General features: G+C 45.2%; 1 protein-coding gene across 3 annotated transcripts in view; it reads left to right on the top strand.

Annotated features, from left to right (window-relative positions):
- The window catches only part of ABHD12 (abhydrolase domain containing 12, lysophospholipase), a 97,950-nt gene extending 79,556 nt beyond the window's left edge, over positions 1 to 18,394 (top strand). For 2 of the 3 annotated variants that reach the window (XM_077282860.1, XM_077282858.1), the window contains exons 7-13: positions 163 to 292; positions 1,276 to 1,313; positions 2,103 to 2,182; positions 2,280 to 2,362; positions 4,203 to 4,281; positions 4,735 to 4,862; positions 16,096 to 18,394. In XM_077282860.1, coding sequence (XP_077138975.1) covers positions 163 to 292; positions 1,276 to 1,313; positions 2,103 to 2,182; positions 2,280 to 2,362; positions 4,203 to 4,281; positions 4,735 to 4,862; positions 16,096 to 16,126 — 569 coding nt within the window. In that variant the 3' untranslated portion in view covers positions 16,127 to 18,394. Of the gene's footprint in view, positions 1 to 162; positions 293 to 1,275; positions 1,314 to 2,102; positions 2,183 to 2,279; positions 2,363 to 4,202; positions 4,282 to 4,734; positions 4,867 to 16,095 lie in introns of those variants that run through there. The other variant, XM_077282859.1, reaches the window with a different exon arrangement.
- The last annotated feature ends 5,749 nt before the right edge of the window (positions 18,395 to 24,143 follow it).

The raw sequence follows: 24,143 nt of genomic DNA, 5'->3' as shown, positions 1-24,143 counted from the left end.
ATCTACTGATAGATTCCTTTTAAAGGTGGATTCCAATCTTGTCCAGTAATCCTCTTATTGTATTTCCATGTATAAGGATCTGACAGTTGAATTAATAAAACTGCTGAAATTGATGATGTGTATATGTTTACAGGTTATAAAGTGTCTGTGTGTTTCTTTTAGGATGGGGGGACTCTGTCGGCTCTCCGTCCGAGACTGGAATGACCTATGATGCCCTCCATGTTTTTGATTGGATAAAGGCCAGAAGCGGTGACAACCCAGTGTATATCTGGGGGCACTCATTAGGCACGGGGTAAGCTAAAAACCATTTGTCCTAAGCACTTAATAATGTTCATTCCATACTAGTTCTCTTTAATAAGTCAGTACACCCGTCATTGTAATGTACAGTATGTTGTATATGTGAGTGTGCGGACTATTCTGCATGTAGATGAATGCTCCCAAAGCACATGTTTGGTTATGGCGGGGGATACGCACAATTATCACAGCATTCAGTATGGAGCAGGCGACGTCCCTCTGCTGTAATAGAGCTGCACATTGGGGTTCTGTCCTCTGCCCGCTTTATCCATCCTGATCGGAAGCATTAGGCTATGTGCACACGTACGAAAGTGCCGCGGAAATTTCCGCTGCAATTCCGGAACTCCCTGCCGTGGGTAAAACGCATACGGAATTGGCATGCGTTTTCCCGCTAAACATTAGCGTTTTCCAAGCAATCTGTAGCATCACTTGGAAAACTGATTGACAGGTTGGTCACACTTGTCAAACATAGTGTTTGACAAGTGTGACCAACTTTTTACTATTGATGCTGCCTATGCAGCATCAATAGTAAAAAGATAAAATGTTAAAAATAATTAAAAAAATAAAAAATCATGATATTCTGTTGAGTCTCCTCTCCTCCTCCCTGGGTACCAACCGCACATGATCCGCTTACTTCCTGCATGGTGGGCATAGCCACATGCTTAAAGTAAGCCGATCAATGCATTCCTGTGTGCGGAATCCCCGCAATTCTGCACAAGGAATAAACATGCTGGTTTTTTTTGTCCGGAATGCGATTCCGCCACGGAAAAAAACACAACATGTGCACAAAAATTGCGGATTGCATTCTAATAATAGGATGCTTAATGTATGGTTTTTTTCCTGCAGTTTTATTGCGTTTTTATAGCGAAAAAAAGCGAAAATTCTTGAACGTGTGCACATAGCCTAAATGTTGTATCAGACGTATAGGAATCTGCCATGATGTGACTTTTATCATCACTGACTGTATTTTTCTAATTTTAGGGTTGCTACAAATTTAGTGAGGCGCCTGTGTGAGCGAGGTATGTGATGTGCACCCATTATTCTTATATCCACTGTACAGGCGCTCGTGTGTCTGTACATGTAGCACATTCATGGAGACGCCGGACTTTCTCTGCTTTTTTAACTTATGGAAACTTTTAATACTGTGGTGTAATTGCTGAAATAAATGGCTCCTAATAGGCCAGGAGCTGAGGGTCCAGGGCTTGTGGTAAAGCGGCATTGCTAAAGTAGCCATAGAATAGACCATGGCCGTTATGGTTGGTTTTATGGTCAGAGCAGGATAAGTGGCTGTCGCACCACCCTGGTGCCGCCTGTCTTTGGAAACTGATCTGACGGGTTATTTTTTATTTCTCCTAAGGTGGCCGACGTTGGGGATGGTCTGCAGTAACCTGGGTCTTGGGGTAGTGAGTCCTGGACTTTTGGGTTATATAAACCTGCATAATACAGGAGACCTAACCATGTAGACTGCAGGATTGGCCTGAGTGATCACTGCACATACTGAACTTTTATTCTATTTTTTTCTATTTTTTTTTTTAATTCAGCCACAATCTTTTTCTGTAATTCTTACCGCCTGAGATGTTCTGATGTAGACTTCCATGAAGGCCTCTTGAATTGTGAAGCCCCCAGTAGTGCTTGTATAAAGTGCATGGTTTGGGGCTCGTAATGTGGTGTCTGATTATGTTTTTGATAATACAGGGTTTTTGTGCTTGTCAAAAGTGTAAAAAGTGGCCTGGCAATGAGAGGGTTGTACTTCTGTGCAGAACGTGTCGATGATGAACCTTCATACATACTTGTATTATTATTTGCAGAAACCCCTCCGGATTCTCTGATATTAGAGTCGCCATTTACAAACATCCGTGAAGAGGCGAAGAGTCATCCGTTTTCAGTGGTAGGTGCTGCGTACACTACATAGTACTCGCTCACACGAGATTTCTGTCCCTGTTTGCACACGATTTACATGTTCTCTTGCCATCTCGCCTGTCTAGATCTATAGGTATTTCCCCGGCTTTGACTGGTTCTTCCTGGATCCCATCACTGCGAGTGGCATCAAATTTGCAAATGATGATAAGTAAGTGTGTGACATAATAAGCTTTCACATTGCCACTGTCATAATGTCCTTTACAGAACGCCATTAATAGTTTCCAAGGGCTCTTTTCAGTCCAAAAAAGAGAAAAAGCATCTTTACATAATCTTCACTGTATGTTCTGTCAAAATGCAGAAGAAATGAGTACAGCTGCTGGGCTGGGGGCTTTGTTTGTGGTTTTTCTTTTTTTCCAATAAAATAATGGACACCATCATAGGACTCTATTAAAGGCAGTTGGGTCCATCTGCACCTTTGATTCCCTTGATGTAAGTGGTGCCATCATACCTCATTTTACATTGTGCGCAGATTTTATACGTATTCCCAGGAATGTCTATGGCAATTCTTTTGCATAGACAACAAATTGCATGATTCATAGATTCAGATACCCAAGACCCCCACTACTCAGCACAACAAAGGATCTGTCAGTCAGCATTCTGGTAAAACACTAAATCTTATTACATAACTACATCACTTTGAATAGTGGGGTCCTGAGAATTGAGGCTGTGTGCCTCTTCACTGTTCTGCCCACCCTATGTGCAGGGAAACTTGTACAGCTCCATTCGCACCACTAGATCCCTGCACGGTGTGAGGCAGTGACCGGAGTCATGTGAGGGTCGCTGTATGTCTCCCAGGATGCGCACACAAGCATATTGAGGCCGCGGGAGGGCATTACAGACATAGCTGTGGTTGCAATGCAGAATAAAAGTGAGTGTCGGCTTGGGCAAGCTATTTGTCCAGGGCAGATTTAGGAAAACCTGTCAAAGGCTTTTATTTTTAAAACTGACTACAGGGAGGTAGTAGGGCAGTCTGTTTCCTCCCCGCAGCAGGTTTTCCATGTCAGGTTGCCTTGTGAAAACCCTTGCAGCAGAGGGTTGGGTGTATCCGTGTGGAGTTTGCAGCGAGCAGAGCAGGAGGCTCTGCAAAAGCTCAGCCTCTGAGAGGGAACACCGAGCCCAGCAGAGCGAACTCCTGGCACCCCCCAGCGTGATATGGTGGTGCAGTCGCCCTCAACAACCGCATGCATTTATGGACAGTCTTGTTTCCTGGCTGCAATCTGGAGGATACCGTGCGCTGTACACTGTGTGAGTTTGGACATTACACACGTTGTGTTTTGATCTTTGCTGGGTCACTGCCTCTTCACTGCACAGTGTGGACACCGCTGAGCTGAACTACAGTGGCCAGGTGACTCTTCTCAGGAGCTATGGTGGTTCCTGTAGTCAGTCGTCAACCAATCATAAATTGATGGCATCTCCTAGCTATGCCTCTGTGAGTTTAAGAACAGCCCTATAGCGGTTGTCTACCTTTGCTGCTTTTGCGCCCCCCCTATTTTTTCTTAATGGAGCTAAAAATAATTTTTCCTGTTTAGGTTTAGTTGAAAATTGTGCACTATTTGGCTTTTACAGGCCCTTCATTTCCCTGCACATTCTACTTTTACGTGGTCATAAATCAGCTGAGAGGAGCGAAGTAAAAGGCAGGCAAGAGTTAGAAACTCACCGCCATAGTGAGCCGACTGACGGAGCCTCCGTTATATAATTCTGCTCTCAGTACTAGACCGTGCAGCACAGCGGATGGGAAAGCGAAACTGTGCAAAATTTTTGCTGCAACACAATGGCTAAAAACATTGATTATGGTCCAAAATACATGCATTTAAGTGGGAAAAAAATTCTCGAAAGATGGACAACCTCTCTTATAATTTTTCCTGAATAAATTAATACAATCTGCACTTAGCGTTCCGATGATGCATTAAGGACCAATAATACTTTACTTTGCACAGAATAGCAGCTGTAAAGTTGGAGTGAAACCTCTGTATTGTTTCTTGCTGTAGTGTGAAGTATATTTCATGCCCGTTGCTCATTCTCCATGCGGAGGACGACCCTGTGATCCCATTCCATCTGGGAAGAAAGGTATTTATTTTATCTGCATTTGCTGATCTTTTTCTGTTCCAAAATTAATAATCAGTAATGCCAATAGAAATGTTATCCACATATACTGGGATGTGAAAGGGTTACAGGGCGTAGAACGGTCAAGATTTTCTGTGTATTGCTTGGCAGGGCACCATTAGTAGAGATGTTAGTATGGGAATACACGGCCCCCACACTGGGTATTCTCTGCAGTCGTAACGATCCCGTCATATATATTAGTGTGTGTGTGTGTCTTATGTGCATGTGTGTACATTTCTGTATGTCTGTGCGTGTGTGTTTGTGTGCGCATGTATGTGCGCTCGTAAAGCTGTTAATGCAGAGGACAAATGTAATGGTAATCTTCTTGGCTTGGCATTTCCACTTATGATCAGGCTTCATCATGAAGATTCCTTCCTAATAAAATTAATTGACTGTATTGTTGTCTGATCTCTGTAGCTTTACACCATTGCTGCTCCAGCACGAAGTTTACGGGACTTCAAGGTACAGTTTGTTCCTTTTAATAAAGACCTGGGATATAGGCACAAGTACATATACAGGAGTCCGGAGCTAAAACAGATCCTGAGGTGAGTGTGTTTCTCACACGTACTGTAATTTGACTAAAAATATGCACTTTTTATTCTTTATACATTTGATTGTGAATATTAACCAGTTCAAGTAATGATAGATTTGTGGTGGTTAATCTGAAGCCCAAATCCCGGATGTCCGTACTGTAATATTCCCCAGTGGGAGCGTCCCAGTACATAATGTGCTCTTTGTACTCTTCAATACAAAAAGTGAATCTCCTATATTATATAGAGTCATTGCAAACAGAGTGATCTATTTCAAGTGTTTATTTCTGTTAATGTTGATGATTATGGCTTACAGCCAATGAAAACCCAAAAGTCATTATCTCAGTAAATTAGAATACTTTACCCAAATAGCTATATGGGGGCACCACGGATTGTGGGATCACATTCAGACCTGAAATAAACCAATACTGCACAAACGAAAAAGAAAAAAGACCAGGTCTATAAGCACAGGGATCATCACATTAAATGTTGCAAAGAACACAGCTTTATTCAAAAAACAACAATACAAGTAGCAAACCACATATACTTTTAAAAACATTTAAAAAGGCATAAACTTGCCATATGTGAAAGCCCACAATAGGGCTAGTAGCCCGCACAGAACTCTCAAGGTATGAACATGTAAAGTAGCTATATCAATGTGACCAGCCCCTATATAGACAGCATATCCTTATAATGTGGATAATACAATTGCACAGACCATATGAGAATAGAATGGACAGCCAGATAGCACAGACCATGTGTAATAGTAACGCCGTGCACCACAATACGCATGCCCATTAAGTCTATGCAAAAGGTGGATAAAGTTTTACACTTATAAGGTATCTTTCGACGGTCTTTCCATATATTTTTCATTTGTTGGTTCTATTATGCAGCTCTATGGTCAGACCCAATTTATTTATCTACCTACACAGTGTATGGGGTTCATGCATGTAATACTTTATCCACCTTTTGCATAGACTTAATGGGCATTGAGTGCCTGGGGACTCAAGACACAGGACCTGGGTAAGCTGCAGACACATAGCTTAACCCTTCCCCTGCTAGTAAGCACTTTCCTCCAGGCTTTACTATGTCTCAACCAAAGCCTCACAAAAAGTCTGGGAAAACCCACACTGTATTTTTCGCTCAGGAACCACCTGTTGCTGATACTGAACCCAGTGAGCCTAGTCCCCCTGAGTGAGCTACCTCCCTTTCCCAGTCTATGGCATCCCTGGCAAAAGCGTTAGTCTCGTTCCAAGACCCTTCCTCTAACCAGGGCACTAATACGGACGACGCTTCCGATGGTCAGAACCCCTCGTACTCCAGGGGTCGTACCATGCCAAGGAGTTCTCACTCTTCCATGAAAAGGACTCATGCCATATCCCCAGACCATCAACGGTTTTCGGGTTCTGAGAGCTCCATTTCTCGCTCCCCTTCCATTGGGGCTAGTAGAGAACCTGTTTCAGAGGACGATTCTGATACGTCCCTAGATCAGGAATTTCATCACGAGTTTAAGCAAATTGTTGAATCTCACATGATCCGTCCAGATAAACTATTCACAGGGAAGAAGCCCATGGAGTCCAAATATCCCTTTGCCCAGATCTAAGAAAAGATTGGTCACAATCTCCCCCAGTAGATCCTCCGGTATCGCGCCTGGCTACGAAATCTGTTTTATCCTCCTCGGAGGGCGCCTCTATAAAAAATCCAACCGATCGTCAGATCGACAATATGGCGCGTTCAGCTTTTGAAGCCTCAGCGGCCGCACTCTTTCCATCTTTTGCCACTACGTGGGTGGCTAAGGCTATGACCCACTGGGCTGAGGTCTTGTCTTCAGCAGTACTGGATACCAATCTTCCCCATACCCCCCCCCCCCCCCCAAGATAGCAGATCTCGCTACTCAGATAGCCAGAGCTGGAGATTTTGTAGTGACCGCGTCCCTGGATGCCGCTGACTGCGCTTCTCAAGCAGCAGCAAATGCCATCACCCTCCGGAGGTCCTTATGGCTCAGGGACTGGCGTGCGGATTCTACTTCCAAAAAGTCATTGACTTCTCTCCCATATCAGAGCGGTCGCCTTTTTGGCGAAAAGCTCGACCAGTTAATTTCTGACGCCACTGGAGGGAAGAGTACATTTCTTCCAGAACAGAGACCCTCTCGGCCCTTTCGGAACCTGCAACCACAGGCTCGTTCCCGATTTTTTTTTTATTTTTTTATTTTTTATTTTTCGTTACAACTCAAACTGGTCCTCTACTTCCACATCTCCCGGTTCCGGCCGGGCACAACGTGGAGACAGAGGTTCACAGGCCTCTTTTAAGACTTCCCCTTCATGGAGAGGCAGGCCAAGGTAGCCGGGATCCAGAGGCGCCAGAACGGGCAGACCTTCCACACAATGACTCCCTGCGGTATCCGGGGGACACCCTCAAAGTAGGCGGCCGCCTGCTTTCCTTTGGTGCCGCGTGGCTCTCGGTCGTTCACGACGAATGGGTCCGCGATCTAGTGTCCTCCGGATACAAGATAAGAGATCTATCTCATCCTCCAAACCGTTTTTTCCTGTCTTCTCCTCCCAGGGCAAAAGCATCAGAGTTCTTCAAAGCTATAACCTCTCTGAGAAAAGACGGAGTTATTATTCCGGTCCCTCAAAGCGAAAGGTTTCATAGTCATAGTTGTTAAAGTTGAAGGAAGACTTTAAGTCCATCTAGTCCAACCCATAGCCTAACCTAACATGCCCTAACATGTTGATCCAGAGGAAGGCAAAAAAAAACCCATGTGGCAAAGAGTAAGCTCCACATTGGGGGAAAAAATTCCTTCCCGACTCCACATACGGCAATCAGACTAATTCCCTGGATCAACACCCTATCAAGGAATCTAGTGTATATACCCTGTAACATTATACTTTTCCAGAAAAGTATCTAGTCCCCTCTTAAATTTAAGTAACGAATCACTCATTACAACATCATACGGCAGAGAGTTCCATAGTCTCACTGCTCTTACAGTAAAGAATCTGCGTCTGTTATTATGCTTAAACCTTCTTTCCTCCAGACGTAGAGGATGCCCCCTTGTCCCTGTCTCAGGTCTATGATTAAAAAGATCATCAGAAAGGTCTTTGTACTGTCCCCTCATATATTTATACATTAAAATAAGATCACCCCTTAGTCTTCGTTTTTCCAAACTAAATAGCCCCAAGTGTAATAATCTATCTTGGTATTGCAGACTCCCCAGTCCTCTAATAACCTTGGTCGCTCTTCTCTGCACCCGCTCTAGTTCAGCTATGTCTTTCTTATACACCGGAGACCAGAACTGTGCACAGTATTCTAAGTGTGGTCGAACTAGTGACTTGTATAGAGGTAAAATTATGTTCTCCTCATGAGCATCTATGCCTCTTTTAACACATTCCATTATTTTATTTGCCTTTGTAGCAGCTGCCTGACACTGGCCACTGAATATGAGTTTGTCATCCACCCATACACCCAGGTCTTTTTCATTGACTGTTTTGCCCAGAGTTTTAGAATTAAGCACATAGTTATACATCTTATTACTTCTACCCAAGTGCATGACCTTACATTTATCCCCATTAAAGCTCATTTGCCATTTATCAGCCCAAGCTTCTAGTTTACATAAATCATACTGTAATATAAAATTCTCCTCCCCTGTATTGATTACCCTGCAGAGTTTAGTGTCATCTGCAAATATTGAAATTCTACTCTGAATGCCCCCTACAAGGTCATTAATAAATATGTTAAAAAGAAGGCCCACTACTGACCCCTGTGGTACCCCACTGCTAACCGCGACCCAGTCCGAGTGTGCTCCATTAATAACCAAAAAAGAAGAGAAAAAAAAAAAAGACCACTCTAAAGGACTGCACACCACAATCTGTAATAAATATAACAAGGCAAACTTTTATTGATGTACTAATAAAAACAATTAAAACCAGTGATATACAAAAATACCCATGCTGATCCCTGTAAACAATTGTCAAGAAGGGAAGCACGTACCCAGATAGTATAAAGACAATATATAATGTGCAATAAAGAATCAATACAATAATCCGGATACAGTGCAAGAAATGTATTCTGCCCTACATGGTATAGCCTCTTGCAAATCACACCAACCTCCCCAATGAAAAAATCTGAACAATGCTGATAGAGGTCAGAGTGGAGAAAAAACTTTGTCCAAACAAAAGGCTGAGTAATCAATAAGAAAAAATGCGATCAATATCTGTGTGCCAACAAGGCTGTGGGACCACTGGTATAACAAAATAATATAGTATAATATAGAACCCAAAGTGCCTGCACGTGGTGCACGCATGCAATTAGCATGCTGTGTATGGGACTATAATTACCGCATACCGGGAACGTACGCAGGAGGTCTCAGATCCAGCCATAAAGACAGCACGAGGCAAATGGAAGTAATGCCACAACGGACAAAGTGTGAAGAGGCAGGGATATTGCTCCATTAATAACCACCCTTTGTTTCCTATCCCTGAGCCAGCTCTCAACCCACTTGCACATATTTTCCCCTATCCCCATTATTCTCATTTTATGTAACAACCTTTTGTGTGGCACCGTATCAAAAGCTTTTGAAAAGTCCATATACACTACATCTACTGGGTTCCCTTGGTCCAGTCCGGAACTTACCTCTTCATAGAAGCTGGTCAAATTAGTCTGACATGAACGGTCCCTAGTAAACCCATGCTGATATTGGGTCATGAGGTTATTCCTCTTCAGATACTCCAGTATAGCATCCCTTAGAATGCCCTCCAGGATTTTACCCACAGTAGAGGTTAAGCTTACTGGCCTATAATTTCCGAGTTCAGTTTTTGTCCCCGTTTTGAATATTGGCACCACATTTGCTATACGCCAGTCCTGTGGTACAGACCCTGTTATTATGGACTCTTTAAAGATTAAAAATAATGGTCTATCAATGACTGTACTTAATTCCTGCAGTACTCGGGGGTGTATCCCATCCGGGCCCGGAGATTTGTCAATTTTAGTGATTTTTAGATTCCGCCGTACTTCCTGCTGGGTTAAGCAGGTGACACTTAATGGGGAATTTTTGTTATCACTGATCATATTGTCTGCCATGGGATTTTCTTTTGTAAATACTGATGAAAAAAAGTCATTTAGCATATTGGCTTTTTCCTCATCCTCATCCTCATCCACCATTTCACCCAGACTATTTTAAGGGGTTTTTATTCAAACCTCTTCATTGTTCCAAAGAAGGACGGTACAGTACGGCCCATACTGGACCTAAAACTGCTGAACAGGTTCGTCAGGGTACGACGGTTCCGGATGGAATCGCTTCGTTCTATCATCGCCTCCATGGAAAAAGGCGAGTTCCTGGCGTCTATAGACATCCAGGACGCATACCTCCACATTCCTATTTTAACTTCTCACCAAAGTTTTCTTCGCTTCGCAGTTCAGGAAGATCACTTCCAATTCGTTGCTCTGCCCTTCGGCCTCGCCACCGCTCCCAGTGTATTCACCAAGGTCATCGCGGCTGCCGTGGCCATACTCCACACCCGAGGAGTGGTGGCGCTCCCGTATTTAGACGATATCCTCATCAAAGGCCCCTCTTTCTGCTCCTGCAAGGAAGCCGTGGCCATCACAATAGATGCCCTTTCTCGCCTGGGTTGGAAGATAAACTTCAAAAAATCTTCCCCCGTAACGGCTCATCGAATTTCCTTTCTAGGAATGATACTCGACTCGTCCCGGGGGTTGGTTCTTCTTTCCCCGGAAAAGATCTTAGTCTTACAGCAAGAAGCTCAGAAGCTCTCTCAGCCTCGCTCTCACTCTCTGCGCTTCAATATGAGAGTCCTCAGCAGGATGGTAGCAGCTATGGAGGCGGTTCCATTTGCCCAACTACACCTCCATCCTCTACAGCATGCCCTCCTGGCTGTTTGGGACAGGAACCCTTTCTCCCTAGACCGTCGGTTCCTCCTTCCCCAGCGAGTCAGACAGTCTCTCAGGTGGTGGACATTGAAATCCTCCCTGAATTAAGGGAAGTCTTTTCTTCCAGTACACTGGCTGGTTGTGACGACAGTCGCCAGTCTTCTAGGCTGGGGAGCGGTGTTCCTTCATCACACTGCTCAGGGCCGCTGGTCCCCCCAGGAATTACGCCTTCCAATCAACATCTTGGAAATCCGGGCGATCAGGCTGGCACTTCTCCAGTTCCATCCCTTCCTAGCAGGTCACCCAATCAGGATTCAGTCCGACAACGCCACTGCAGTGGCATACATCAACCGCCAAGGGGGAACCCGCAGCAGGGCGGCCATGACAGAGGTAGGCCACATCCTCCGATGGGCCGAGGAAAACCGCACAATGATCTCTGCGGTTCACATCCTGGGAGTGGACAATTGGGAGGCAGACTTCCTCAGTCGGCAATGCCTCGACTCCGGGGAGTGGTCTCTCCATCCGGAGATCTTCCACCAGATCTGCTGTCGTTGGGGAACCCCGGACGTGGATCTGATGGCCTCACGGCTGAATTCTAAGGTTCCCGACTTCATGGCTCGGTCCCACGATCCAGCAGCCATCAGGGCAGACGCTCTTGTACTCCCGTGGCATCATTTTCGGCTTCTGTACATATTTCCCCCACTTCCTCTCCTACCGAGAGTCATCAAGAAAATCAGAGCGGAGAGGGTACCGGTAATCCTCATTGCGCCAGATTGGCCGCACCGGGCGTGGTACGCGAAACTAGTTCAACTAGTTGCCGACGTTCCCTGGCAACTACCGAATCGCGCAGATCTGCTATCTCAAGGCCCCTTTTACCACCAGAACTCAGAGGCCCTGTGTTTGAAGGCATGGCCATTGAGTCCTGGGTCCTAACCCAGGCAGGTTTCTCTCCAGAAGTCATAGCTACCATGATCAACGCTAGAAAGCCTACGTCTATGCGTATCTATCATCGCACTTGGAAGACTTTCTTTTCATGGTGTAGCGACCGAGGACGTTCTCCTCTACATTTTTCCATCCCTTCCACTCTCGAGTTCTTACAAACGGGTTTGGACTTGGGTCTCGCCCTTAGTTCTCTCAAGGGGCAGATCTCAGCCCTGTCTGTTCTCTTCCAACGCAGGATTGCCAACAGATTACAGGTCAAGACGTTAATTCACGGAGTCTCCCATCGGGCGCCCCCTATAGGATGCCGTTGGAACCATGGGATCTTAATCTGGTCCTCGGAGTTTTGCAACAGGCTACTTTCGAACCTCTACAGAAGGTTTCCCTGTCTCCTTTCATGGAAAGTTGCTTTTCTAGTTGCGGTCACCTCTATCAGACGAGTCTCCGAGCTGGCTGCTCTGTCCTCTCAAGTTCCGTTCCTGAATTTTCATCAGGATAAGGTGGTTTTGAGGACATCCCCGTCTTTTCTACCGAAAGTTGTATCCTCTTTTCATCTCAATGAGGAGATTGTCTTACCGTCACTCTGTCCGGCACCAGTCCATCGCATCGAGAAGGCCCTTCACACACTGGATTTAGTGAGAGCTCTTAGGAGATACATCTCACGGACAGCATCTTTCCGCAGGTCAGATGCCCTATTCGTGCTCCCGGAAAGACCGAGGAAAGGGTTTCCCTCTTCCAAGGCGACAATAGCCAAATGGATCTGTTCGGCTATTCAGGAGTCCTACCGAGTCAGAAGTCTTCCTGTCCCAGCAGGGATTAAGGCTCACTCCACTCGGTCAGTGGGTGCGTCTTGGGCCATCCGGCACCAAGCTTCGGCAGCACAAGTTTGTAAGGCTGCGACTTGGTCCAGCCTGCATACCTTTACAAAACATTACCATATTCACTCTCAGGCCTCGGCCGATGCGACCGTCGGCAGACGAATTTTGCAGGCAGCTGTGCCGCATCTGTAACTTGTGGGTGCAAGTAGCAATTGCAGTTAATTGTTTCCCACCCAGGGACTGCTTTAGGACGTCGCATGGTCCTATGTCCCCCAATGAGGCGTAGGAGAAAAGGAGATTTTTGTGTACTCACTGTAAAATCCTTTTCAATCATTGGGGGACACAGCACCCACCCTGTTAGCCTATTGGCTTTGGTTTTTGTTGAGTTAACTTGGTTTTTGACATAGTTCACCCTTGTTAAATATTAAGCTCCTACTGCTTTGTTACTGAACTGGTTCACTGAGAGCCAGCAGGAGGGTGTATACTGCAGGGGAGGAGCTATTCTTTCTGTGTTTACTTAGTGTCCTCCTAGTGGCAGCAGCATAACACCCATGGTCCTGTGTCCCCCAATGATTGGCTCGGAGAAAAGGATTTTACGGTGAGTACACAAAAATATCCTTTTTGTCGATATTCTAATTTTGTGAGAAGCAATTTTACATGCAGAGTTCAGGACGATTGCGACTGCATTGTAACCTTTCTTTTCTAATCTGTGAGGAAAGAAATGAACATCTGCTTTGGGCATTATCGGTTATAAGAAGAACATAAAAAATGACAGGAAATGAAATTATAATCTCAAATATATTCTTCTTTAGCAAATCCGATGATTTCCTTCACTATTATAGGGAGGCACAGTATACATTCATTTTTACCAGAGTGAGTGCAATATTTGGTGATGTGCTCTTCTCTGTGAGGGGTGGGGGATTATTCTGTACGTCATCTAAATGGTAAAGTGGAGCCTTATACCCAGATCTCTCAGGATTTGTCCTGATTCGCAGTTTTGTCAACTCGCTGGTCGATAAAATACAACTGGAAAATTGATTCACTTATGTTTCTACTATTAAATTATGTTTCATTTAAATTAAATTGGTGAAAATCAAATCTCACCCAAAAAATGTACCGTATTTTCCGGCGTATAAGACGACTTTTTAACCCCTGAAAATCTTCTTAAAAGTCGAGGGTCGTCTTGTACGCCGGGTGTCGTCTTGTACGCCGGGTGCAGACCTGTGTGTATATGGTGGGTGGGGGGGGGAGTGGTCCCGATGACGAAGAGAGGGGGCGTCTCACAGGAAAGTGTGAGTGGAGTATCCCCCGATTACCTCATTGCAGCAGCGTGGGGTCTCTGTGCTGGGGAGCGGCGGCGGCTGCTCCTCTTTGTGCCGCGTGGGTGCTGTGCTGTGGGGCGGCTCCTCATCGTGCAGCGCCGGGCCTCTGTGCTATGGGGCGGTGGCGGCGCAGCTTAGTGCAGAGTCGGGGCTCCTCCGGCATCTCCTCAAAGCCCGGAGGTACCGGCAGCTCCATTGCTGCGATGCGGTGGCCTCCGGGAAAATGGCCGCTGGGGACGGCACATGGTCAGATTCAGATCTCGTCTCCCGAGATCTCGGGACGAGATCTGAATCTGAGCATGCGCCGCCCCCAGCGGCCATTTACCCGGAGGCCACCGCATCGCAGCAATGGAGCTGCCGGTACCTCCGGGCTTTGAGGAGATGCCGGAGGAGCCCCGACTCTGCACTAAGCTGCGCCGGCAGCGCCCCACAGCACAGAGGCCCGGCGCTGCACGATGAGGAGCCGCCCCACAGCACCCACGCGGCACAAAGAGGAGCAGCCGCTGCCGCTCCCCAGCACAGAGACCCCACGCTGCTACAATGAGGCAATAGGGGGATACTCCACTCACACTTTTCTGTGAGACACCCCCTCTCTTCGTCATCGTGACCACTTACCCCCCCCCCCAAAAAAAAGGCACATTATTCACCGGCCCTGTAAGACGACACACGGCATATAAGAAGACCCCCGACTTTTAAGAAGATTTTATATTTTAACTGGAAATGTTGGGGGGTCGTCTTATACGCCGGAAAATACGGTATATTTCCCCCAGCCAGGAGCCTAAACTGTATCTCAAACCAAATATTGTCATTCATTGGCTATGTAATAAGATGTCCCTATGTATAATTCAGCAAAAAAAAGGAATTGGCTGCATGTGCAGGGTTAATTTGAGCCTTTCACTACATACTATACAGTCAGTCATAACCTCAGCAAAGTATGGGGAAGTTGTTACAGGATTGCAGTCACTGTTTCCAGTTTCCTTCTCAATCAAAAGATCTCATGGCTAAGTCCCTTTGTGGTACTAGTAATTATTGTAAAGAAAAAATAGTGTTTTCTGAATGTAAAAACGCTTAATAAATATAATACACACCATAAAAGTATCTGTATATCGTTATTTATTCCACATGGTGAACATGAAAAAAATATATGAAAAACTCTGACATAATTGCCTTTTTTGTTCTTCTTCCTTCACATAAATTGTAGTAAAAGTGATTAAAAAAAATATCAGTGTCCTATAGAACCCAAAATGGTGCCAATAAGAAGTAAAGCTTGCTCCGCAAAATAGAAGCCATCTCACAGCTCTGTACATATACTCAGAGAGCCATAACGCTCTCATTATTTTAACAAAAATGGGTATCACAATAATCATATCTACCATCCAAGAACTTACCTCCTACTTTCCTACAATATATAGAAAAAGTTGATATGTGTCGGTAATGTAAGCTGCACCAGTAACAATGGGTTACTGAAAGGGTTTAACATGACTATTAGGGTATGTTTCCACGTTCAGGAAACGCTGCTTGTTTGACGCTGCGCAGCGCTGCAGCGTCAAACAAGCAGCGTCCAGATGTTCCTGCATAGTGGAGGGGATTTTATGAAATCCCGTCTCCACTATGCGTGGAAACCCGCACGCGGCGGCCCTGCGACTACGGACATGCTGCGCGTCTTCTCAGATCGCAGCATGTCCGTACACCTTGCGGGGACGCAGCGTCCCCGCAAGGCATATCACAGGGCGCTATGGGAGAGAGCGATCATCCCGGATGTGAAGAGTTAACACATCCGGCATGATCGCGTCCCATTAAGGGGGCGGGGCTTAGCGCCGAGCGGCTTCGCCGCTGCGGCGATACCGGCCCCCATCCGTAACGTGGAAACATACCCTTATCCAGCCCAGGGTTTATAGGCGATTTAACCTCAACGGGTTAGCTCAGCAGTGTAGAGTTTGTTGGGAGTGGAGAAAGGCAGAGCTCTGCAAAGAGAGCTGTTTGTTTGGTGATCACATTTAATACAAGTGTGAGCTGCTGCTTAGAAAACTGAGATTGTTGAGGCTGCTACTTTTCTGTTTCATTCTGCCTAAAGAAAATGGTTGTTTGTTATCCATAGATACTGGAGGAAAACTGTCTTCATTTTGGAGTTGTAAGGTTTATGATGGACAATAAACGTGCATGCTTTATTGTTGTTTTTTTCTTTCTAAAAAGTGTCTTGCAGTGTAAAAATGCAATGTATAGCTGTATCTTCTTTTATTATTTCTTTGAGGCCATAACGTTCCCCACTTTCTCTCTTCCCTCCAGAGATTTCCTTGGCAGCACGGAGCAACAGTAGTAGGATTGAAGAATAAAATCCAGATGCTTGCGTGTGATTTGGGGACCAGCAGGATGACCACCCTGTGTGAAGTTGACACTTCGTGTCAGTGCTTGCCTGTACTTCCGCATGGGATATAGTCCATTCCAGTGTCTTTGGGGAACAACTACTGGATAAGAGAGTGACTTCTTATTTTCTCGTAATTATTATTTATTGCCTGTGATGGGATTTTCCTTGTATGTTTCAAGTAACCGTATCATAAAAGCAGAAATTTGTGAAAGAGCCCCCAGGAGAAGACCGGTTATCTGTTACTTGGCATTGCTGTGACTTTGAACGATACTGCCGATGAACAAGAATGTGTCCTGCATCGGATATTAAGAAAGCTTCTGTATTTTTTCCCAGGGGAGAGCTGTGTCCCATAGGCACTATCAACGCAATAACTTTAGAGGTTGTGCATGCTACTGTGATTTATAGCGCTCAGATTTCCTATATTCTGTACGTCCTCTGATAGCACATAGGTGTCTGGTTAATGGTTCTACCCCACTGTATGGTCTTAGAAGTGTAGAGTGTCTGCAGATTGCACAGCGCCCGGCTTCAGAATAATAGAACTTTCTTTTGTCTTTATAATAATAATACACGAGAAACCTTGATTAATTTGGGCCAGGATCCCAGGAGGGGAGGTGTGCAGGAAGAGCAATATGTCTGCTATGGGTTCCCTACCATAGACTTGGTTATTAAGTCTTTGGAATAACATTGTAAAGCACGGTCATCCAAAGGGACTAGATAAACACTTTCATTGGGAATCTAATGGTGAAAGTCCAGAGATCAAGGTAAGGAGGTCTAGATTTAACTATTAAAATGTGACGGATTCATTAATTTCCCTGAGTACTCTTCAGAATAGGATTCATTAAATGGGGCTCATCTGATCCTTTATAACATTAGCTGCAGTGTTATTTTTAAGTAACAAAAAAAAAAAAATCTGATTAATCTTCTGGCGATACATTGCACATACTTCGGCAGCCGCCCTAGTTTTGCTTTTGCAAGTAGATGGCGCATGCCCAAACCTACGGGCACCATCACTTGGATGACATGAGGCCAATTGTGTAGGAAGTGGTCGCTGAGGCCACTGATTGCAAGCTGCCGCCATGTCAACCCTGCAGCCAAAGACCGGTGGGTCTGCTGGAACTTCTGCCCTGGACCCTCAGTGGGTGGACTAGAGAGGGTCTTCATTATATTTGCTGCAGTTCTTATTATTTTTATTATCAAAAAGAAATATTGTAAAAGAAAACAAAAAATAACCCCTTTAGGACATTACTCCAATCTCTCAACACATGCTCTGCAGCTTGTGGTTCCTCAGCCGTTGTCCGTTCCTCACCTGCCTCCGTGACTTGGATTAGCTGGAGATCCTCAGATAGCAAAACATGGAGGTAAAGAGACTTGATAAGGTTATGTGCACACAACGCTTATTTGGGGGGATTGCGCCTGAAAAAGCGCTCAACAAACCTTAAAAATAATGCACTGCAATGTCAAAACGACTAACTTGGCTTATGTTTCATTTTTTGTTAACTTCTTTTAAGCACTTTAGGTTTCGGCAGCTGCGAAGCAAGTAAAACAAGTGACATCTCCAAGCGTCTGGTGGCTTCCGCCTGGAAGACGCCACTAACTTATATATAAAATCAGAAGAAGCCACCACAAAAACAAAACAGTAGACACTTCATGAAAAACACCGCCGGCGGTTCCCTGAAGTGTTCTGCTACAAAAACATTCCCGTGTGCCCTTAACCCTAAAACCCACCTTACATACCACAGCTGGTCTAACATGTCCATGAAGCACTCCACATGAGGGACAAGTCGCTTACACACGCACGTAATCCCTAGATCAGGCTCCCAGTCTACTTTGAATCTTGTCCTTATAGGCCTCTCACAGATTCCATTTTCCACCATAAATGGCTGACTGAGGATTTTCCATAGAGACAGTGAGAATTCTTTGGTCCTCTGACTTGGAGTTGTGTGAAGTGTGAATCCATCTAATTCTTTTAAGGCTTATTTGAAATACTTAATCGTGCGCCATTAGAACAAATATCTGGATTTTTCAAGTTTGATTTTATTTAGTCCTTTTAGTTGACAAAATTGTACTGGAAACAAAATAATTTAATGTAAATCTGCAGAATGGAGAAACAACCTTGCTGCCTGTATCATATCCAAAGTACTGATCTGTTTCTTTCCATGATGTGTTTTGCTAATATTATCTGCATTTTAAATGTTATAAAAAGAGAATTTGAAACCAGAATTTTCCATATTTTTGCATGGACGTTATATAAAATTTACAAGTTCAACGTGCAGAGTTCATACGTGGTACATATGTTCAGATAATCAAGTCTGATGTCACCAAACACATGAGGCTCAATATGCCAATAATCATCTGAGACACGGAATCATCCTGATGTGACTCTGGGAGTGATTAAATGATTAACTGCTCATCTGAGCACCTAGGGAAAAGTACAACATTTTAGCAGATAGGGTGAGGTCCCATGTAGTGGCCACGGCTGCTGAGCTTCAGTTTTTACACTAATTGGCGGTGTTTTCAGATTAATTGTAAGTGGCTATGAAATTTAGGGGGGGAAGTTACCTATGAAGATAGGTAACCATTAACAATCAGTTTGAAAGTTGTGCCAAATTATTTTCTCAATCCCGCATGACCGCACCACGGATAGAGGGGATCCGCCCTTCAGGGACAGGAAACCTACAGGATAAAATGTCGGTACCTCTCCCCCGCATCAGTTAGTTTCCTGTCCCTGACTGGAAACCTATTCGGTGTCGGTACCTGGAAGACGCCATCCGAAGATCAGCGAGGGATTCCGGAGCCGGCCACTCCGAGTTCTGGCAGCGGGGAGGCCCCTGCCACCCCTGGTACAGTATCCGAAGCCGCCAATGCTGCGACCGGTGGGTCTGCAGGGTGAGCGGGGGGAAGCGCGGCCGCTGCTTCGGATAGGAGACTGGCTTCCGGGTCCCGGCCAGCGCGCACGAGGAGCAGGGTATACCCTGGTTGTTCCAAGATGGACGCCGCACCGGAACTAGTGAGGACTTCAGGTTTCGGGGTGGGGGCATGCGCAATGTGCGCCAAGATGGCCGCTGCCTCGGATCTAAAAGCGGCACTTCTGGGTCCATGGTCAGCGCGCGCATGCGCAGTAGGAGAAAAAGGAAAACCTCTTCCCCAGCGATGCAGCCACAGGGGGGAGGGGCTGGTAATAGATGCCAAGCTTAAAAAAGCGGTGAGTTGTGGAGTTCCCTGCTGCATGCTCTCCCAGGTGATACCATGGAGGACAGCGACCAGCAGCTCCAGCCGCAGCAGTGCCAACACCAGCAGCGACAGAAATCGGATGTGCAGAGGAAACTATCTGCTGACAACCAAAGTACTCTGTTAAGCAGTCATTCCACACAATGTAGCAAGAACTCCAGTGTGGTGAACCAGTTACCGTATCCGGAACTCACATTGCAGGAACCTACCCCTCCACCGGAACCGGTACCTGCGGCTGCGTCAGATTGGTGAGTGATCTTTCTGAAAGTTCACTGTTATAATTGGGGTCCCCTCTCTTCCGTTTATTTTAGGGAAGGAAAAGAACGGGAAAGACAAAACACAGGTCATGCCCCTTGTGCGAAAAACCCCTACCACAGTCCTGGGATAAGAAGCTTTGTGACTCCTGTATAGGACGGGCTCTCTGTAAGGAAACCCCAAACTTTGCCTCTGAACTAAGATCTGTAATCAAGTCGGAGGTCGAGACTGTTTAAATTTCTAAAAATTTTGAGACTGTGTTTAAGTCCCTTAAAGAAGGGGAGAAAGTCAAGAGGAAGGAATCTATAGTTTATTCCCACTCCGATTCCTCTAGTTCCAAGGGTAGGGATTCAGAGATACTGGACTCTTCCCTCTCTTCCTCGGATGATGAAAGCAGGGGTCGTCACTGTTTTCCCCAGATGAAGTAGATGCACTTGTGAAAGCAGTAAGATCTACTATGGGAGTGCTGGATCCTCGCCCTGACAAGACGGTCCAGGATATAATGTTTGGGGGGTTAGGCCAAAAACGGTGGAAAGTTTTCCCCTTAACGAGAATATCCAAGCCCTAACCAAAAAGGAATGGGAGAAACCAGATAGGAAAAACTCGTCGGTACCCTCCATTAAGAGAAAATATCCCTTTGAGGAGGAAGCTTCCACTTCATGGAATAAGGCCCCTAAACTTGACGTTGCGGTGGCTAAGGCCTCAAAAAAATTTGCACTCCCCTTTGAGGACACGGGAACTCTGAAGGATCCCCTTGACAAAAGAGCTGACACCTTCCTTAAAGGGGCTTGGGAATCGGCAGGGGGAAGTTTGAGACCAGCCATAGCAGCCACATGTACTTCTAGATCCCTAATGGTATGGGTGGATAACTTAAAAAAAGCAACTGTGGGATGGGGTACCTAGGAATAAAGTGTTGGAATCCAACCCTATGATAAGAGGCACGGCAGCTTTTTTGGCGGATTCATCGGCTGACTCAAACTCGCATCTAAATCCGCAGCCCTTTTCGAATGCAGCCCATAGAACACTATGGCTCAAGAGTTGGCCGGGTGACTTACAAACTAAATTGAAACTCTACTCAATTCCATGCAAAGGTAAATTTCTATTTGGGGAGACCCTGGATGATATCTTGCAAAAAGCGGGGGATAAGAAAAAAGATTTCCCTAATTTGGCCCCACCATTAAAAAGACGGTCCTTTCGGAATAGAACATTTTTTCGAAGGAGACCCCCTAGGGAGCAGAACAGATGGGACGATGGGAAGAGAAGAGTTTCCTTTTTGGTAATTCCTCAAGAGATAAAAAGATCCCTGAGTGACAGCTCCACCCTGGAAGGCTATCTCAGTTCCTCCCGGCCTGGGAGAAAATATCAACCAACCCCTGGATACTAAGGGTACCGTCACACAGTGCCATTTTCATCGCTACGACGGCACGATCCGTGACGTCGCAGCGTCGTATGATTATCGCTCCAGCGTCGTAGACTGCGGTCACACGTTGCAATCACGGCGCTGGAGCGATGCCGAAGTCCCCGGGTAACCAGGGTAAACATCGGGTTACTAAGCGCTTAGTAACCTGATGTTTACCCTGGTTACCAGCGTAAACGTAAAAAAAACAAACAGTACATACTTACATTCTGGTGTCTGTCCCCCGGCGTTCTGCTTCTCTCCACTGTGTAAGCACCATAGCCGGAAAGCAGAGCGGTGACGTCACCGCTGTGCTTGCTTTCCGGCCGGCAGGCGCTCACAGTGCAGAGAAGCTGAGACGCCGGAGGACAGACACCAGAATGTAAGTATGTACTGTTTGTTTTTTTTACGTTTACGCTGGTAACCAGGGTAAACATCGGGTTACTAAGCGCAGCCCTGCGCTTAGTTACCCGATGTTTACCCTGGTTACAAGCGAACACCGCTGGATCGCTGTCACACACAACGATCCAGCGATGTCAGCGGGTGATCAAGCGACGAAAGAAAGTTCCAAACGATCTGCTACGACGTACGATTCTCAGCAGGATCCCTGATCGCTGCTGCGTGTCAGACACTGCGATATCGTAACTATATCGCTAGAACGTCACGAATCGTACCGTCGTAGCGATGAAAATGGCACTGTGTGACGGTACCCTAAACCTAATCAAGTCCGGGCTTCGGATAGATTTTATTTCCCTGCCTCCCAAAAACTATGTGGTAACTCCCCTGAGGTCCTCCCTCCCCCCCCCTCCCCCAACAACAAGAAGCCCTAGAACATGAAATAATGAAACTTCTAGACAAAGCCGTTATCCAGGAAGTCCCTCCTCAGGAAAGAGGGAAAGGATTTTACTCCCCGCTATTTCTAGTTCCAAAGCTAGATGGGTCCTTCTGAACAATAATAAACTTACGGAAGTTAAACAGTTATGTAAAGAATCAGAAATTCAAGATGGAATCAATAAAATCAACCATCAAAATTCTGTTTGAGAACTGTTTCATGGTCGTATTGGATCTCATTATCACGTCCCCAGTCACACAGACTCACAAAAATTCCTCAGACTAGCTGTGTCTATGAAAGGAGAAATAAGCGAATTCCAATACAGAGCCCTTCCTTTCGGCATATCAGTCGCACCCTGCATATTTACCAAATTAATAGCGGAAATGGTGGCTCATCTAAGAGAGCAGGACATCTTGATAATTCCATACTTTGACGATTTTTTGATTGTGAGCAACTCTGCCCAGTACTGCAGACAACAGCGCGACAGAGTAATGAATATCCTAATAAATCTAGGCTGGTTTTCTAGGCTGCAGATATTGAGGCTAGAGCCGACCAGGGTTCAGGAATTCTTGGGTCTAACAGTGGACTCTGTAAAAAAAAAAAAAAAGAATGCCGCCTCCCAGATCAGAAAAAAAAAAAATATTATAAATCTAGTATCAAAGGCATTCTTAAACCCCTCCATGACATTAAAAAGGGTGACGTCACTACTGGGTTCCCTTTCTGCCTGTCTGCCAACAGTTCAGTGGGCACAACTTCACACGAGATCTCCAGTGGGACATTTTAACCCCTTCATGACCCAGCCAATTTTGACCTTAATGACCTGGCCATTTTTTGCAATTCTGACCAGTGTCCCTTTATGAGGTAATAATTCGGGAACGCTTCAATGGATCCTAGCGATTCTGAGATTGTTTTTTCGTGACATATTGGGCTTCATGTTAGTGGTAAATTTAGGCCGATAATTTTTGCGTTTATTTCTAAAAAAATCGGAAATTTGGTGAAAATGTTGAAAATTTCGCAATTTTCAAATTTTTAATTTTTATTCCGTTAAACCAGAGAGTTATGTGACACAAAATAGTTAAAAAATAACATTTCCCACATGTCTACTTAACATCAGCACAATTTTGGAAACAAAATTTTTTTTTGCTAGGAAGTTATAAGGGTTAAAATTTGACCAACGATTTCTCATTTTTACAACAAAATTTACAAAACCATTTTTTTTAGGGACCACCTCACATTTGAAGTCACTTTGAGGGTCTATATGAGAGAAAATACCCAAAAGTGACACCATTCTAAAAACTGCACCCCTCAAGGTGCTCAAAACCACATTCAAGTAGTTTATTAACCCTTCAGGTGTTTCACAGCAGCAGAAGCAACATGGAAGGAAAAAATGAACATTTTACTTTTTAGTCACAAAAATGATCTTTTAGCAACAATTTTTTTATTTTCCCAAGGGTAAAAGGAGAAACTGGACCCCAAAAGTTGTCAATTTGTCCTGAGAATGCTGAGACCTCGTATGTGGGGGGGAACCACTGTTTGGGCGCACGGCAGAGCTCGGAAGGGAAGGAGCGCCATTTGACTTTTTGAATGAAAAATTAGCTTCATTCGTTAGCAGACACCATGTCGTGTTTGGAGAGCCCCTGTGTGCCTAAAGATTGGAGCTCACCCACAAGTGACCCCATTTCGGAAACTAGACCCCCAAAGGAATTTATCTAGATGCATATTGAGCACTTTGAACCCCCAGGTGCTTCACAAATTGATCCATAAAAATGAAAAAGTACTCTTTCACAATTTTATTTTAGCCTCAATTTTTTTCAATTTCACATGGGCATCAGGATACAATGGATGCTAAAATTTGTTGGGCAAATTCTCCTGAGTACACCGATACCTCACATGTGGGGGTAAACCACTGTTTGGGCGCACGGCAAGGCTCGGAAGGGAAGGAGCACCATTTCACTTTTTGAATGAAAAATTAGCTCCAATCTTTAGCGGACACCATGTCGCGTTTGGAGAGCCCCTGTGTGCCTAAACATTGGAGCTCCCCCACATTTGACCCCATTTTGGAAACTAGACCACCCAAGGAACTTATCTAGATGCATATTGAGCACTTTGAACCCCCAGGTGCTTCACAAATTGATCCATAAAAATGAAAAAGTCCTTTTTTTTCACAAAAATTTTATTTAAGCCTCAATTTTTTTCATTTTCACATGGGCATCAGGGTAAAATGGATGCTAAAATTTGTTGGGCAATATCTCCTGCGT

Source organism: Ranitomeya variabilis, chromosome 2 (genome assembly GCF_051348905.1).
Source record: "Ranitomeya variabilis isolate aRanVar5 chromosome 2, aRanVar5.hap1, whole genome shotgun sequence".
Classification (NCBI taxonomy): Eukaryota; Metazoa; Chordata; class Amphibia; order Anura; family Dendrobatidae; genus Ranitomeya; species Ranitomeya variabilis.
This window is presented reverse-complemented; position numbering and strand designations above follow the sequence as displayed.